Genomic DNA, 17020 nt, shown 5'->3' on the forward strand with positions numbered 1-17020 from the left:
ATTCATCAAGCATACAAATTCATCAGTATCTTTTGTGTTCTCATTAATTTATATAGAACAAGATAAATTACTGCATATTATAAAACAATTCAGTTGAAAACCAAACAATATGCAATTCCAGAAGGGGAATGAATTTCCAAAAAACTTGTGCTTTCTTCAAGGCATTATTTCCACAGATATCCTGCAATTTTGCTTTCAGATACTGTTTTGGGTGTTCTGTATAGAGTTAAATTTGGGGGTGGGGTGGGAAAAATCCCCTCCCATTAAAAAAAATAGAGGGATTTTGTAAATGTTGATAGGGAAATGTCATAAACTAGTGTCATTAGTGTATGCAAGGCTGTTTGACACAGTCTAACTGTTAAGCTTGTGGTAGACTTTTTTTAACTGATGTAAGACTGTGCAAAAGATTGTCATTGTATCCATCCTTGCATATAGACATCAACTTGAAAGGCAGATATTACTTTCCTTTGTAATAAAACTTCCTTCCTCACAAAGACTTGGTCTAATGAGTGATCTGCTTTGTGATACACCAGTGTATCCCCCAGGGGTGTAAAATTGAGGGTAAGAACTGGGGGTCAAATAAAAAATGTGGGGGTCAAAAATGTACTGACAAATTTTCATATGACTCATACTTTTTCGGCTTGAAATAGGATATTGCAACTTGCACAACATACAGTCTCTCTCTCTCTAAACATACAAATAAATCAACATGCACAATTAACAAACAAATGCATTGTTCATTCAAAGAATAATTTTATTAGTTCATTTTTCTTTTAAAGTCGTACTTTTAACAGTCTCATTATATTCAATATGAAGCAATGTTATAGCCCAACAATGTACATACAAGCCAATTAAAAAAGCCAAATAAATCTTTTTAACAAAATGGCAATCAAATTACTGCCTTTCATAAAATGTGTACTATCATCAGTTTCATTTTACTTCGTCCTAGAACATGATTCATCTTTTTTCTAATAAGTTACACTTAAACTTTAAGATCTTTCTTTTATTGCAGCAAAGTTAAAAACCAACAAAATCTGCAATGACCTGCTGACTTTGTAATCCAAATAGCGCATTTGTCTCTGCAAGTTTACTGATTTCTTTGTTGTGAAAGAATGTCTTGCGTTATGATGTGTTCTCCAGATATCTTGTGGCGAACGAGGGCAGATTTTTTAAAATTCTAAAATCCTGTCAAGAAAGGATTATCCACTTTTGCAGTCTTCGCAATCACACGATCATAAGTCACACCGGTAATCCTAATGTATGAATACCATATTCCAGTCAAGGGCATTGTTTTCTCCATTTTTCATTAAAGTTAGATCCACAGTTACTCTTTTGTGTTCTGCTTCTTTCACTTTCTTCGCTAATGATTTTTAGTGCACGACATTTTAATCTGGAGATCACTTTCTAGTGCAACATGCATCAAGATTAAACATCTAGATGACAGCTTGCTGAGCTCGATGGAAATTGCGTCAGAGCTTGCGAGATTAGGGGAAGCTACTCCGTCATAATATTGCCTATGCTAGTCTGGTTCATTGTTTCGAATATTCCCTGCGGTGCACTCTGCTATACGAATAGAGGAGCGCAAGGTATGGAACAAACAAAGCGGGGAACCAGTCAATACATATGCTCGAAGCATATATGATGCTGTCCATCGTCCAGTGCATTAGGTATTAAATAAATCCTGAACACATTATGAAAATCCTTTGCGTCAAAAAAACGCACAGCAACAAAATGTGTGCGTCAATTTTCTCCAGCATGCGTCCCTGACGCACAAATGTGCATAAAGGGAAACACTGGATACACTGAGAACACCCAGATACAATAGCATAGTTTACAACTGTAAATCAAATTGAGTTTGATAAAGACAACAATTAATATTTAAATATTGATCCCACATGATAGGCTTACAAATTTTGAAGAACACATTTTAATGCATCAGATTCAAACAAAGTTAGGGTATGCATTAGTTAAATGTCCTAATCCAGGAACTAACTGTTCATTATAGTTTAACAACTCTTGGATCTGCTGTAGATTAAAGAGTATGCATACTATTGAATGTCAGATACAGATAAGCTTAAATGGGGTTCAAAAATGGACAGAAGAGATCTAAAACTTCATGTATGCACTTCAGCCGATTAGATTTTATCTGTGATAACCCAAAGTTCTGTCTTGGTAGTTATCTTTTTCCTGTTATGGGGAAGACCAGTTTTGGGGTGGGCTTATTTCCAACCATAAACAAACATTCCTTCTGCTTATTTGATATATCGGGGACAAATATAAAAAGTCCTGGATTTAAAAAGAGTTTTGTGGCAAACACCAATTAAGGAGAAGATTGGATGGTCTTGCTTTGATTATACAGGTCATTAGTAAGCTCTAAACATGACTATGGCAGGGATCAACCTGTAAATCATCAACCTGATACAGTCAGGGACTTGGACTTTGTCAGGACAATCTCAACTTGCTATCACACTCCAATCTGACAATGAAACGAAAATTTTCAAGGATGTGATTGAGGTAATATATCATATATCAACAGCCAAGTGCCCCCTACCACCACCACAACCAGCATTGAAGCAGAAGTATGATAAAGCGTCTTTCATTACCAGCAAAGAAGATGAACCCCCCCGGCTTTCAGGCTTTTTCCACAGTCCCCATAAATTGCTGAAACACGCATCTTTCAGACATGAATCATAATGAGAAAGTATTCTTTTTGGTGAGCCAGATGAAGCATAATTTTACTGCACTGATATTGATCCCACTTGGATACTTGCCCTATCAATGTTCTGAGCTTAGTAAAATACATAACAGCAATAAATATGTCTGCCCCTCTGTTCTTCAAAATTGATCAGTTTGTTTTTAATGCCACTTCATAACTGATCAGGAACATTGTTACACAGACCTGCTAACTCTTATGATTTTGCTGCATGTCTTACGAAAATTACCCTTAAAATATGACTTACGGCATACTGTCAAAAACTATGGAAAAATGATCATTGCCGAAAAATCCGGATAATTGGTTCATCCATATTTTATTTGGATCCGGGTTTCATATTAGAATTTGTGAAATTAGTCAGGGAACCAGACTGACTTTACAGCAGCACCTGAGACACTTTAAAATGCATGTATTTGTTCATGCAAAGCATGTGCATGATCAAACTGTTGATTATAGAATATTTAACAATGGCATCCAGCAAGCGATGTATGTTTAATACGAAAGGGAAAATAAGCTTCTAGAAAAGTGTTAATAATCAACACAGAAGAATAAAAGGAGTATTCAGATTCTTGTGAATAAAAACTGGAAAGGACACAGTTACGTTTATTGGATATCATGTGTCAATTTGAGTATGTCTCATGGCAGGAGATATGATTGCCATTGTCATATGAAATGGAAAAGAATTTCCAAGAATTATGTCAAGTTGAGAGATAGCAACAAGCCATTGAGCTGCATAGAGTTTGGAACTAGAGTTTGTGCAGCTGTACTGGTGGTAAACAAAGTCTACATGTACTTTACAAACTTTTCAGTTGAACATAATGTTTATCGTCAATGCGTCAAACTTTTAATTACATTTTCCAGCTTTACAAGAGCAGTTATTGATATCTTGTTACACCTTACTGAAAACAGGTCAGTCTTATGGAAAAAATCAACTGCCTTACTGAGACTGACTTGTCAGGGTTGTCAGGTCGGTGTTACAGTGTTGGCACTGCTTCACTTGGTGTCCATGACCATTTTCTGCCAGAAAAGAAAAGTAGTGACTATGCTAACCACATAGCCAAGGTCATTAACAGAGCAGTACAATGGCCAACAATCAGGTGATTCCATGCAATCTGGACCTGGTGAGACAAGATGCTTTTTGATGCTCTTCTTCACTTAAACCACATCATGTGGCAGTGGTGAGCTCTTATCTTTATGTGTAGACTTTGAAGACTATTTCTGAGAATATTTGTTTCCACCTTCTTGATCTATCAAGAATTTAGTGGAACAAATTATCCGGTAACATTGCAACTAAATTAACAGTGTTTGCAAAGCTGTTCACTCCCAGTAATTATGCAGTGGGATTTTTGAAACTATTTTATATACACTTGTCATTTTTAACAATTATGCAGTGATTTTGGCTAGTTTGCATACTCTTTGCATGCCATTTAGAACAGTTATGCAGTGTTTTGGTTTGCATACACTTTGCATCATTTATAAGAATTATGAAGTGTTTTTTTGGATAGTTTACATACACTTTGCATGTCATTTATACTATTTTTGCAGTTGGGTTTTTGCTAGTTTACATACACTTTGCATGCCATTTATGCTATTTTCGCAGTTGGGTTTTTGCTTGTTTACATACACTTTGCATGCCATTTATGCTATTTTCGCAGTTGGGTTTTAGCTAGTTTACATACACTTTGCATGCCATTTATGCTATTTTCGCAGTTGGGTTTTTGCTAGTTTACATACACTTTGCATGCCATTTATGCTATTTTCGCAGTTGGGTTTTTGCTTGTTTACATACACTTTGCATGCCATTTATACTAATTTTGCAGTTGCATTTTTTGCCTGTTTACATACACTTTGCATGCCATTTATACTAATTTTGCAGTTGCATTTTTTGCTTGTTTACATACACTTTGCATGTCATTTATACTAATTTTGCAGTTGCATTTTTTGCCTGTTTACATACACTTTGCATGCCATTTATACTAATTTTGCAGTTGGGTTTTTGCTTGTTTACATACACTTTGCATGTCATTTATGCTAATTTTGCAGTTGGTTTGTTTTGCTTGTTTACGTACACTTTGCATGCCATTTATACTAATTTTGCAGTTGGTTTGTTTTGCTTGTTTACATACACTTTGCATGCCATTTATACTAATTTTGCAGTTGGTTTGTTTTGCTTGTTTACATACACTTTGCATGCCATTTATACTGATTTTGCAGTTGGTTTGTTTTGCTTGTTTACATACACTTTGCATGCCATTTATACTAATTTTGCAGTTGGTTTTTGCTTGTTTACATACACTTTGCATGCCATTTATACTAATTTTGCAGTTGGTTTTTGCTTGTTTACATACACTTTGCATGCCATTTATACTAATTTTGCAGTTGGTTTTTTGCTTGTTTACATACACTTTGCATGCCATTTATACTAATTTTGCAGTTGGTTTTTTGCTTGTTTACATACACTTTGCATGCCATTTATACTAATTTTGCAGTTGGTTTGTTTTGCTTGTTTACATACACTTTGCATGCCATTTATACTAATTTTGCAGTTGGTTTTTTGCTTGTTTACATACACTTTGCATGCCATTTATACTAATTTTGCAGTTGGTTTTTGCTTGTTTACATACACTTTGCATGCCATTTATACTAATTTTGCAGTTGGTTTTTTGCTTGTTTACATACACTTTGCATGCCATTTATACTAATTTTGCAGTTGGTTTTTTGCTTGTTTACATACACTTTGCATGCCATTTATACTAATTTTGCAGTTGGTTTTTTGCTTGTTTACATACACTTTGCATGCCATTTATACTAATTTTGCAGTTGGTTTGTTTTGCTTGTTTACATACACTTTGCATGCCATTTATACTAATTTTGCAGTGTTGTTTTGGCTACTTTACATACACTTTGCATGTCATTGCTTATCTTATAGTGTATGGTATTTTACTTGTCCTCATACCTGACCACTTGCATTTGAACTCACATGAGCTAAGTCTTATAAATGTAACTTCCTCCTTCCCATTTTTAGCACTACTTATTTCTGTTCTCACCACTTATTTTCCTATTTACCCTAGCAATGTTTGCCTTTACTTCATTCCATTCAAATTTTTTAATAAAAACACTAGTTTTATAGGCTTGTTTCTGATGTGCTAACAATAAAAATTCAGTCTTAGACTTAAGCGCAGAATTTGCTGATTTCCAGATATGACGTTCAGCACTATGGCATATGACTTCGAAGTCATAAATTATGCCTTATTATGTGCTCATGTGCTGTGAATGAGTTCCATTCTATGCAGAGAGGAGGAGGCGATCACAACTACTTCAAGCCCAAGAAACCAGGAGAACCAGTGGCCGTATGACTCACTTGTAAGCTTCAAACATTTAATTAACCTCATGTAATATATTACAGGTAAAGATGGTGGATAGTTTGGGTGCAATGGACATTGAAATATTCAAGGCAGCTGAGCGGACATGGAGCATGACGCTTTGTGATGGCAGTGTCACTGTGATCAAGATGGATGACGACTGTAATCCCATGTTACTGAAGTATGAGGACAGAGAGAAATATGCTGCTGAAGTCAGGAAAATTAGGATGATAGAGTTTGATGATCAAGTAGGTTTTCAGAATTACAGTTACAGTTTTTTGTTTTCTGCTATTCTTTTTCTGTGCCAATACAAAGCTGTCATTAGATTTACATTTACATCACAATTCACTATCTACCTCAGAAATTCTTTTGTTTGTTCATACGGTTTTGTTTTCAGGGTGTAGACTTTTTATGCTACTGTCATTTTGAATAGGAACATGTTAATATTGTTTATTTGTTCTTGTCTTTGTCAAAATTAACTTTTCTTATTATCATTTCTAATATCTTTGAGACATTGTTTGCCATATTTTGTGTAGAGCTTCAGCATGCATTTTTAATTCATAATTATTTGGAATTGAAGTCACAGTACTGTCTTTTGAATTCAATTTGTCAGTTTGTGTTGTAGAGAAAGTGTTTGTTGATTTTACTTAAATTGTTGGTTTCACTTTCTTTCTGTTAAGTTATTTAATAGCCAGAGTTGTAACAGAAATTAAGGGCTCATCCAGAATCTGTGTTTCTTTAAAACATTTCAGAGATATTAAAAATTGTGTTTAATTTTTAAATTGACTTTGTTTTGGTTCTCAAAATGTTCCAGGTGAAGATTTTAAATTCACACATTTGAGAGATCTTTAGTGAAACCAGGGAGTATTTACAAATGCAAATTCAAATGCAGATGTAGATAGAAGAAAGGGAAATGCAATAATGATTAAAAGAATTAGAACTGGTAGGTGGATCACTCTCTCTCCCCCCCCCCCATCCTTTACCCACAAGTTCAGGTTTTTTATGTTACCAGACATATTAGGTTAATACACCCTATTTCAGGAAAAAGAAATAGGTAAATACTTTCATCACTTGAGAAAATTACTGAAAATGTGCAGTGGCCTTGAAAGTGTATTTACTGATAAATCTTCTGAAGTCTGTGATTCACTATCAGTACAACAGGGTTGTTGTTGTTGTAGGGTTTAATGCCATTTTTCAGCACACGATAGGCTATACATGGCGGCCAGTATTAATGGTGGAGGAAGAACCCGGAAAAAATCCAGAAAGAACCACCGACCCATGAGAAGCTACTGGCAGGCTTTCTCACATACCCACATTAGCCAAATCCGAGACTCGAACCCACGCAGACAGAGGTGAGATGGCAGTGATCCATAATGGAGAGCGCTTTAGACCACTCGGCCACTCGGGGCCCCCGTACAACAGGGTACTGATTATGATGTTTTTAAGTAGTATATCTTGAAGGGTTATGAGTTGGTTCCTGAGGTGTATTGTCAAAGGTTTAGGAATTGTAGAAAAGAAACTTGATAAACCCATGTCAAATTTGCAGGAGAAAAGAACAACTGTTTGATAGGTGATTGATGCTCAGCCAAGAATGTTGACTAAGATTATGATGACCTCAAACAGCTAATATATTGATTCAAGAATTGCATCCATAGTGATGTCAAGACCTATCATAATAAGTAAAACATGGAAACATTGGAAGATGCTGCTTGCACAGCTAATGATTATTCCTTGACACACAAAGTTTAATTTATTGATAAATCTTCCTCTGAGCAGTTTGTTTGGTAAAAAATCATCTTAGTCTCATATGAGTACTTCCAAATTTCAGTCCTTAACAATTTTTAGAAAATGAGAATCTGATAAGACTGATCAGAAATCCTAAGCTCTTCCTCTGTGGACTTATTGTGAAAAGAAAGGGTATTTGTTTCTTGATTGATACATGTTGGAATATAAGCAACAGAATAAAGACATTTGTTGTGGGTTCAATGCAGTTTTTCAGCATATGATAGGCTATACATGGTGGCCAGTATAACTGGTGAAGGGAGAACTTGGAAAACCCCAGTAAGAACCACTGACCCATGACATGAAACTACTGGCAAGCTTTATGACATAACCACATGCTCGACCCCGAGAGACTCAAACCCATGATGATACAGGTGAAATGACAGTGATAAAGGCAAGCACTTTGGACCATTTGGCCACCTTAGGCCCCAAATAATGCAGGGCTATTCCAAATGCTCTTATTTCACAGAAATCAGGGTCAGTCTTCTGTTGAAAGCACTACATTTGTATCGTAAAAGAAGGCTTGGTTTGTTTCTATTTTGAAGATTTATGTATCATTAATGGCAGAAAATTATCACTTATTGATGATTTTGACAAGCCTGTCCCTATTAAAATATTAATGGACATAGGAGCCTCTCATAGTCTTTTGTTATCAAATACACTGCCTTTGTCTGAGAAGTCTTCTAGTGAAAGTGTTCATATTCAATGAATAGAGCATGGCTTTGTTTAATGTTCCTCAATGTTATGTCAGTTTGGCATTAGACTTAGTTTCTGTACCCATGACTGTTGGATCAGTGTTTCTTTACCTATAAAAGGTATCCATTTATTATTAAGCAGTGACCTAGCTGGAGATAAGGTTATTGGTTAATCCACCAGTACCTGACAAGTCTTATTTTGATTTTTAAAAATTGATTCTGTTGAGAGTGAAAATCACTGATTTGAATCCTGTTAATGCAGTTACCAGAGCTATAACAAATAGAGCTCTTGAGAATAATGTTGATCAGAAAATTATTCCCTTAGCAGACACACTTACTGGTCATTTTTAATGAGGTCACATTTGTGCCTGTTATTGATCAAGCATAGGTATTGATCACAGTGATCCAATTTTTATTTCTCTATTCTAATAAGGGTGACAAAATGCAATTACTAATGGTTGAACAGGAACAAAATCCTGAGATCTCCTGTTTATTTCAGAGGCCTATTAGTGTAACTGAAGCCACACTAGTTTCAGTTTGTTACTTCTTGAAAACTGAGGTCCTTGTGAGAAAATGGAAACCACCTGAGGTTTATATACCCCTCAGTTGCTGGTGTAGTAAAGATAAAGAACTTATTGGATATACCAATTACATACCTGTCTGTGCCAGTCTGAGTCTCAGATTCAGCCAATGTGGGTATGTGAGAAAGCTTGCCAGTAGCTTCTCATGGGTCGGTGGTTCTTTCCTGGGTTCTTCCTCCACCATTAATACTGGCTGCCATGTATAGCTTATCATGTGCTGAAAAATGGTGTTAAACCCTACAACAACAACAACAACCAATTACATATTCTACAGCCAGTAGGGATTAACATTGTGGTCTGATTGGGAGAACAGTCATTTTTTACTTAAACCACCTGAGGTACACACTTTTGACACTTTTTAAGGTTGCAGTTCTGAGGTCATATAGACAGGAAATTCTTAGTCTGGTCCATGAAACTCCTTTGGCTGGTTATTTAGGAGTTAGTAGACTTATCACAAGATCTTGAACAATTTTTGTTGTCCAGAACTTTCAAGTGATGTTTCTGAATACTGTAGATCTTGTCACACTTGTCAAATGGTTAGACTTCTTTGTTAGACTTCATATTATTTCTTGTTGATCCTTCATGGAAAGGATGGTTATCACCTCCAGTTTGATGGCTTTGGTTTGGTGACATTGTTAAATCTGCTTATCACTACTTCTTCAAAGTTGACAGTTGTAGCAATATGGACTTTTCACTCAAAGACTACACAAATTTGTCATTGTTTTTCAATGAAAAGGTACCAGTTAGACATACAGCATGGCTGTCTTGATCAATGATGACCATCTTGACATTTTTTCAGTCACTATTCCTTTTGAAGGGATGGTTGTTTTGACAATAAAGAAACACAAAAAGACACTTTTTTATAGCAATGAATCTGATCTAACCTCAAGAATAGGTGCCTTAACTGCTATCTTGAAAATCATTATATGGCTACTCCTCTTGTATTGTTGGACTTGTCAGCATTGGATTTTTAACCAAACGCTGTGTGTGTTTGTGGGAGGGAGGAGGAGTGATTTTGGAATAGGGATGTGGTGGTTTCCAGCAGTTGAGCTAATGAGCAGGAATACTGATATGATGCATCTATGCTGCATATTGTTAACTTGAATAACATGATTTCTCCCAGATAAATGCCATCCGTCGGGGTCTTCTGAAAGTAGTGCCACAGGCTGTACTGGATTTATTGACTTGGCAGGAACTGGAACACCGGATCTGTGGTAATCCAGAGATCACTGTTGAGGCCCTCAGGAAAGTTGGTATGTATTAACAGAAAATATTTGTAAGAAACCATTTTCTAGAATTTAGTGACAAAACTGGATTTTGTGCTGCCACATTTTATACATTAAATTAATTCATGAAAATGTATTGGTTTCTTTTACATCTGATATGGCTATAATATCCTAATCAGCATTTTGAGTTCATGTATTTGCTCACAATATCTGTTCCTCAATAAAAACAAAATTTGAACCAGAGTAATTTCCCATACTATGCATTTATGATATTATCAGCAAAAACTTAAAGTACCATATATTGGGTTATTTGTGTGTACATAAAATTATGCAGTATTGTCCAGGAGGAAAGTTGAAATTTTTTGGCACAAAAAAGTTTTAATTTGAGCTATGGCATCTAGCAATATTTTGTAACTGAAGCAAAACTTGTCTTTTTATCATATGCTGAATTAGTCTTGACTACACAACACTCTATTGAAGACAGGTCAAAACTGATTACTACCATTAATGCGAGAAAACTCAGGGATAACAAATAATGCAGCTTGATTATTTCATTTAATTGACATCGCAGTCTGTTTAGTGATGTTAGATTATTCTCAGCTGTTAGTTGGGATAAGAAACAAGAACACTTCCTGCCTTCTTTAAGCTTGCATACTCACAGAGCAAGTTGTTGCAGATCCTGTAAACAGTCCATAGTTGGAATTCTGTGAACTCTTTATTCACAATAGCTAGTCAATTCACATGGTGTAAACAGTTCATTGTTTGAATATATTGTGGGTTTGTGAACAGTCCCGTGTTTGAATAGGTTATAGCCCTGTGAACTCTTCATTCACAATAGCTAGTCAATTAACATGTCATAAATAGTCCATAGATTGAATAGATTTTGGCCCTGTGAATTCTTTATTCATAACGTCATTGATAGCAATTATTGAATTCTACTTAAACGATCATGAAGCCAATCAGCTTATTTATCATCCAGTTAAGATATCAAGGGCTGGATTCCAGCAGGATATACTAAAGAAAGATATTCTTAAGAAACTGTCTACAGTGATTGTTTGGTCATCTGTGCATTGTATGAAGAGAACAGAGACTAAATGAAACCTTCTCATTGAAGAAAATGCAGAACTGTTTCATTGTACTTTATATCCAAGTTTTACAAATGATAAAAATGTTGTCTTTCAGTATTTGTTAGTTGAAGCTGTTTTATCTTTAACATTAAAACAAAAGATGAAGGAACTTCAGTAACAACTACAGTAATATATGTACCTTATGTTGACACTGTGTGTCACTTTTATCAGTTGTACATTACCAAGCAAACCCTGATTAGCTAATTGTTCAGTCTGTATGATAACAGCAAACCCTGATTGCCTAATCAGTCCGTCTGTATGATAATAGCAAGCCCTGATTGGCTAATTGGTCAATCTGCATGATAACAGCAATCCCTGATTGGCTAATTGTTCAGTTTGTATGATAACAGCAAACCCTGATTGGCTAATTCAGTCAGTTTGTATGATAACAGCAAGCCCTGATTGGCTAATTGTTAAGTCTGCATGATATCAGCAATCCCTGATTGGCTAATTGTTCAGTCTGCATAATAACAGCAGTGCACTACATTGTGTACTATACCTGGGACTTTTTCTGAGAAAATTTGAATAAAGGATGCAATATTTCTTGAATAATGGAATAAAGGTTTCAGTAGTCTTGGACATGTGTTCAACTCACCAATTATACTGAAACAGTCTAATCTGAAACACTGTAGTCATGACAACATGAACATCACAGACATTAACAGTCTGATCTTAAACATGTAGTCATGACAACATGAACATCATAGACATTATCAGTCTGATCTTAAACATGTAGTCATAACAGCATGAACATCACAGACATTAACAGTTTGTTCTTTAACATGTAGTCGTGACAACATGAACATCATAGGCATTAACAGTCTGATCTTAAAGAGGTAGTCATGACAACATGAACATCACAGACTTTAACAGTCTGACCTTAAATATGTGGTTATGACAATTTGAACATCACAGACATTTTCTTCTTGATGTAAGCATTTCTTTTTTGGAAACAGTATGTACATAAAAGACATTAAAATAGTGTGCTATATAGACCTCAAAAATTTTAGTTTTATATTATTGACATTGCAGACTGTTGTTATTTGATTGGCTCCAAAAAGGAAAACAGAGGTTGATCTTTGCCCACCTCCATCCCAGTGTTTTCTGAGTTTTATTGGGAATTATTTTATTTGGCCTAAGTTTATGAGCATCAAAAATGGGTTTTTAGCTCATTGAGTAAAGACACTAGTTTAAAACAAAAGTAAATTGTGAAACAAAAAAGGTTTGGGGGAGGAATATTTTTTTTGTTAAAAAATTGAGCTTGTTCTTCATTTAAAATTTATTAACAGTTGAATTTAATTCAATTTAACATTCAGATTTTTTTCTAACAATAGAAATGTATATCTCTGCTTTGAAAAAATAATTTTTGTCTACATATTTCAGTTAGCCTTATTTTTTGCCTCAAAATTTCTATCCAATTCAGGCATATCTATAGATTGAAGAAATTATAGACTCTGTTGCTGGAATAGGCTAGTTAATGATTGTTGTGCAACTTGATTAACATAACATTAACTTGACTCAACTCAAACAGTATCCTTAAACTTCTAGTCTTTGACCTGTGTCTATTTAGGTTTGCTGTTGTTGTTGTAGGGTTTAATGCCAGTTTACAGCACACGATAGGCTATACATGGTGGCCAGTATTAATGGTGGAGGAAGAACCTGGGATTACCCCGGTTAGAACCAGCAACCTACGAGAAGCTACTGGCAAGCTTTCTCACAAACCCACATTAGCTGAATCCGAGACTTGAGCCCACGCAGACAGAGGTGAGATGGCAGTGATCCGTAACGGAGAGCGCATTAGACCACTAGGCCACTCGGGGCCCCTTTTTATTTTTAGGTTTGCTGCTACTCTTATAAAGTCTAAATTTTAAAACTGTTAACTGGACTTATTTGCTTTTTGGTATGGTGTTCTCTTGGAAGTTTTCCTTTATATTCATGGTCCCCTTGTGTTTTTTTGTAATCTATTTTATGATTGGCTTGTGAAGATGTGTCAGGTCTTCTGCCCTGGACATATAAAGCCACACCAATAGTCAGCTGGGTGAGCTTGCTTTTTGAAAGCAAGTTTTTTGGGGTTTTTTTTGTTGGAGTAGCCGCAGCCCTAGATTAGCATGGGTTAGATTACTTTCTTTTCTTAGTTTTAGGGGTCATATATGATGTCAGGCAGTGATGGGGGGAATGGGGGTCAAAATTTTGTGATGAAGTGTTACAAGGGGGGAGGGGGTGTTTAAGAAATCTGATGTTGCAATAAATACGAGTGTGGACGCTTCTTTCAAAAATAATATCAGTACAAAAAGGATTTTGTGACCTGCATCCTCATTCCATTTTTATCTGCAAAGAGATAACTCTCTTGTGGGCAACTGGTATTAAATATTGTTATCTCAAATGAAATATTGGGTAATTGTTATAACCTTTATCTGGTTTAAACTGTTGTTCTTTTTAATTATGTTATTCTTTTTTTAATATAATGTAGTACACTCTTTAAAAACAAAATGTAAACTAAATAAACTGCAGGCCTACTGGTGATTAAACATAGATTTTAGAAATGTTAAACAATAGGGTAACAGGTTATCACCATCCTTTCAACAGTCTGATGAGATCAAAGACACACAAGTTTAGTAAGTTGAAAGACAGTATTCGGTCTCAACAACAATCTTCATCTCAATGTACAAGTTTGAGATTTGATCATTCCTGCATCAGTGGTGCAGCCCTGGTTGGCTGACCTTGGGAATCATACTGGAAAATCCCCAAGCAGAAATAATGGTAGGTACCAATGCCAGCATGTACTGTTGGGATGTCCACCTGTTGCCAACCTTCACTACCAGCAGACACACATGGGAGCAGGGGGAACGGCCTCTACACATCAGCGTCCTAGAAATGAAGTCTGTCATCAGTGCCTTTCACTTCTGAAAAGTTCTATTCTGAGGCCAGATTTAAAAAGGTTCTCATTAGGTTCAACAACTCTGTGGTGGTGACCTATCTCCTCAGACACTGAGGCGTCAAATCACCTGACCTGTGTGTTATGATTTGGCAGTTTCTGTGTTGGTGCAACAATCTCCATCTCAATGTACAAGTATGACACATTCCCGTCAGACTCAATGTCTATTCAAAAGAGGTAAAATCCTTCACATAGAATAGTCTTACCATCTATCAGTCATCACTTAGATTGTCACACCATGTCTCAATGGTTGACCTCTTTGCAACAAGGTGGAATCACAAGAGACCCACCTTTGTGTCTTCAGTTCCAGAGCCAAAAGCTTGGGCCATGGATGCACTGCCAATCTTTTGTGAGGGGTTATGGGCATTTATCTCCCCTCCCATGGTGCTAAGACCAAAAATAATCCAGAAGTTACAGGGTCAGAATGGCAAGATGATTATGATAGCTTCTCACATGGTACTAGTCCTGGGTCACTTACCTACTCATTGTAATGATAGATCTGTCCAGGAAGATTCCAGGCAGCATGAATCTTTCCCAGTAACCACAGTCACGGATGGTCCTTCCATATCTGGAATGTCCTCTTCTATATGCTTGGCTATTATCAGGACAGCCTTGCAAGACAAACATTTCAAACCTTTAATTGTAGAGTGAATCTTTGAGAGCAAGAAAGCTCTTCACTTTGAAGGCTTAAGAGGGAAAGTGGCACGTTTTGTTGGGATAGGTGCCATACCAACAATGTTGTCCCTCTGCATACCTCAATCCCTCAGCTGGATGACTTTTTCTCAGCAATTTAAGGAGAAACAGTTGGCCCCAATCTCTGTCAAAGGCTCTTGCCCCATGACATTGGATACATTCCGGCATCATGGCAGACATGATTTTAGGTGTGATATAGACCTGTTGGATTGTTTTAGTCCTTTTTGGACTTAATCATCCAAAATCCCTCACTCTGTTTCCAAATTGAACCAATGCTGGGTTTTAACATGGCTCAATCTGAATCCATTCGAACCTCTAACCCACACTTCGCTAAAGTCATTAGCATCCACATCATGTTTTCTGATAGCTTAAATTAGCTTCCACATGCAGGAAAAGCATGCTGCTTGCTTTCTATGTTGACCCGAACTCTCCAGTTTAGATTGGAGCATTCGGTGGTTCTCTTGACACAACCAGTCTTTGTAGCCAAAAATAGGTTACCATCTGTTGGTAACCAAAGAGTCATCATTCACTCGCTTTATTCCATAGACAGGTTGAGAACAGCAGCTATGCAAGGTCCTGTTCACATGCTCAAGCATTACTTTAATACACAGAGACAAGTTCCAATTCCGGTCATGTAACAGATACACTGTTAGTTGAATGTAATACAATGGCTTTGCTGCCACACTGCAGGTCATGCCCTCACCATTCTCATTCTTCCAGCCCATCCATCCATCCATACATCCATCCACCCAGCTATAAAGATACCAAGCTGGTCATAATAAATAAACTAAATGCAGAGAGGAAATCCATAGACATGCAACCACATTGTTTTGTGTCAAAATGATAAATGATAGTGATAAATTGTAACAGACAAACAATTTCATAGTGTTTTAAATCCAAAGAATGGTGAATAAACTATATTGGAGGGAGACATTTAATATATATATATATATATATATATATATATATATATATATATATATATATATATATATATATATATATATATAGTACATGTTCACATCATGCTATATAGGTATCTCACTGGGAGCAACCTATGGCCAGATGTATGTATTGCCCAGTCAAACACACAAAAAACAAGAAAAAAATATAAACTACCCTAGGTAATGCTGTATGCATCTAAGAAACCAATTACCAAATTTGTTCTAAAGCATTGCCAAATTATTTTCTTGCCTTATTCCATGACAATCAGCATCCCCTCCTCCTATTATGTATTCTTCAATGTAATATGATTGGGGAATGTATTCAAAGAAGAAAACAAATTTTTAAGTAAATTCAGTTTCTGAGAATACTTACCCAATCACATTTCTTAAAAACCCTCCCATCTACTCCACCATGCAAGCATACTGGTTAGTATTTTACTGAGCTAAGGCTAGCGACACCTGGTGGTGCCAAGGGGATGTAATGGGCATGTATCATTGCGCTTTGTCAATTAAAATAGAAAAAGACTATTTTCAGCTTTGGTAAATTTGCGAGGTAGCAGGCTAATAGATATTTTCAGAGAAACATTGTTTATTTAAAAATTTGCTATCTCATAGTGCAGTTATTGGCTATATCATAGTGCAGTTATTGGTTATCTCATAGTACAGTTATTGGCTTGAAGTCTTGTCTCATTTATATGGCAGGTATTTACGCAAATTCACTTATGTATGTCTCCACAAACTGAAATAAATTCTGAATTATATGTTGTTTATTAACTGAATCCATTTATCTAATATTGACCTTTATTACAATCTCTACTCACTTATAAGATGAGTACAACTGCAAGCTGCACAGACCCGCATAATGCACAAGCAGTTCTGGGTCTGTGCAGTTTGATATGAGTAATCAGTATAACAAACAACATAGACCCTAATCTGCAGGTGCATTATGCTAAGGCAGATTA

General features: G+C 36.0%; 1 protein-coding gene across 1 annotated transcript in view; it reads left to right on the top strand.

Moving 5' to 3' along the window:
- The window catches only part of LOC149807243 (E3 ubiquitin-protein ligase HECTD3-like), a 104879-nt gene that overhangs the window by 72453 nt on the left and 15406 nt on the right, over positions 1-17020 (top strand). The window contains exons 13-14 of the mRNA XM_089963979.1: positions 6120-6323; positions 10257-10386. Of these exons, the coding sequence (XP_089820105.1) occupies positions 6120-6323; positions 10257-10386 (334 nt within the window). The remainder of the gene's footprint in view (positions 1-6119; positions 6324-10256; positions 10387-17020) is intronic.

Source organism: Sinohyriopsis cumingii, chromosome 1 (assembly GCF_028554795.1).
Source record: "Sinohyriopsis cumingii isolate HCF-2022 chromosome 1, ASM2855479v2, whole genome shotgun sequence".
NCBI lineage: Eukaryota > Metazoa > Mollusca > Bivalvia > Unionida > Unionidae > Sinohyriopsis > Sinohyriopsis cumingii.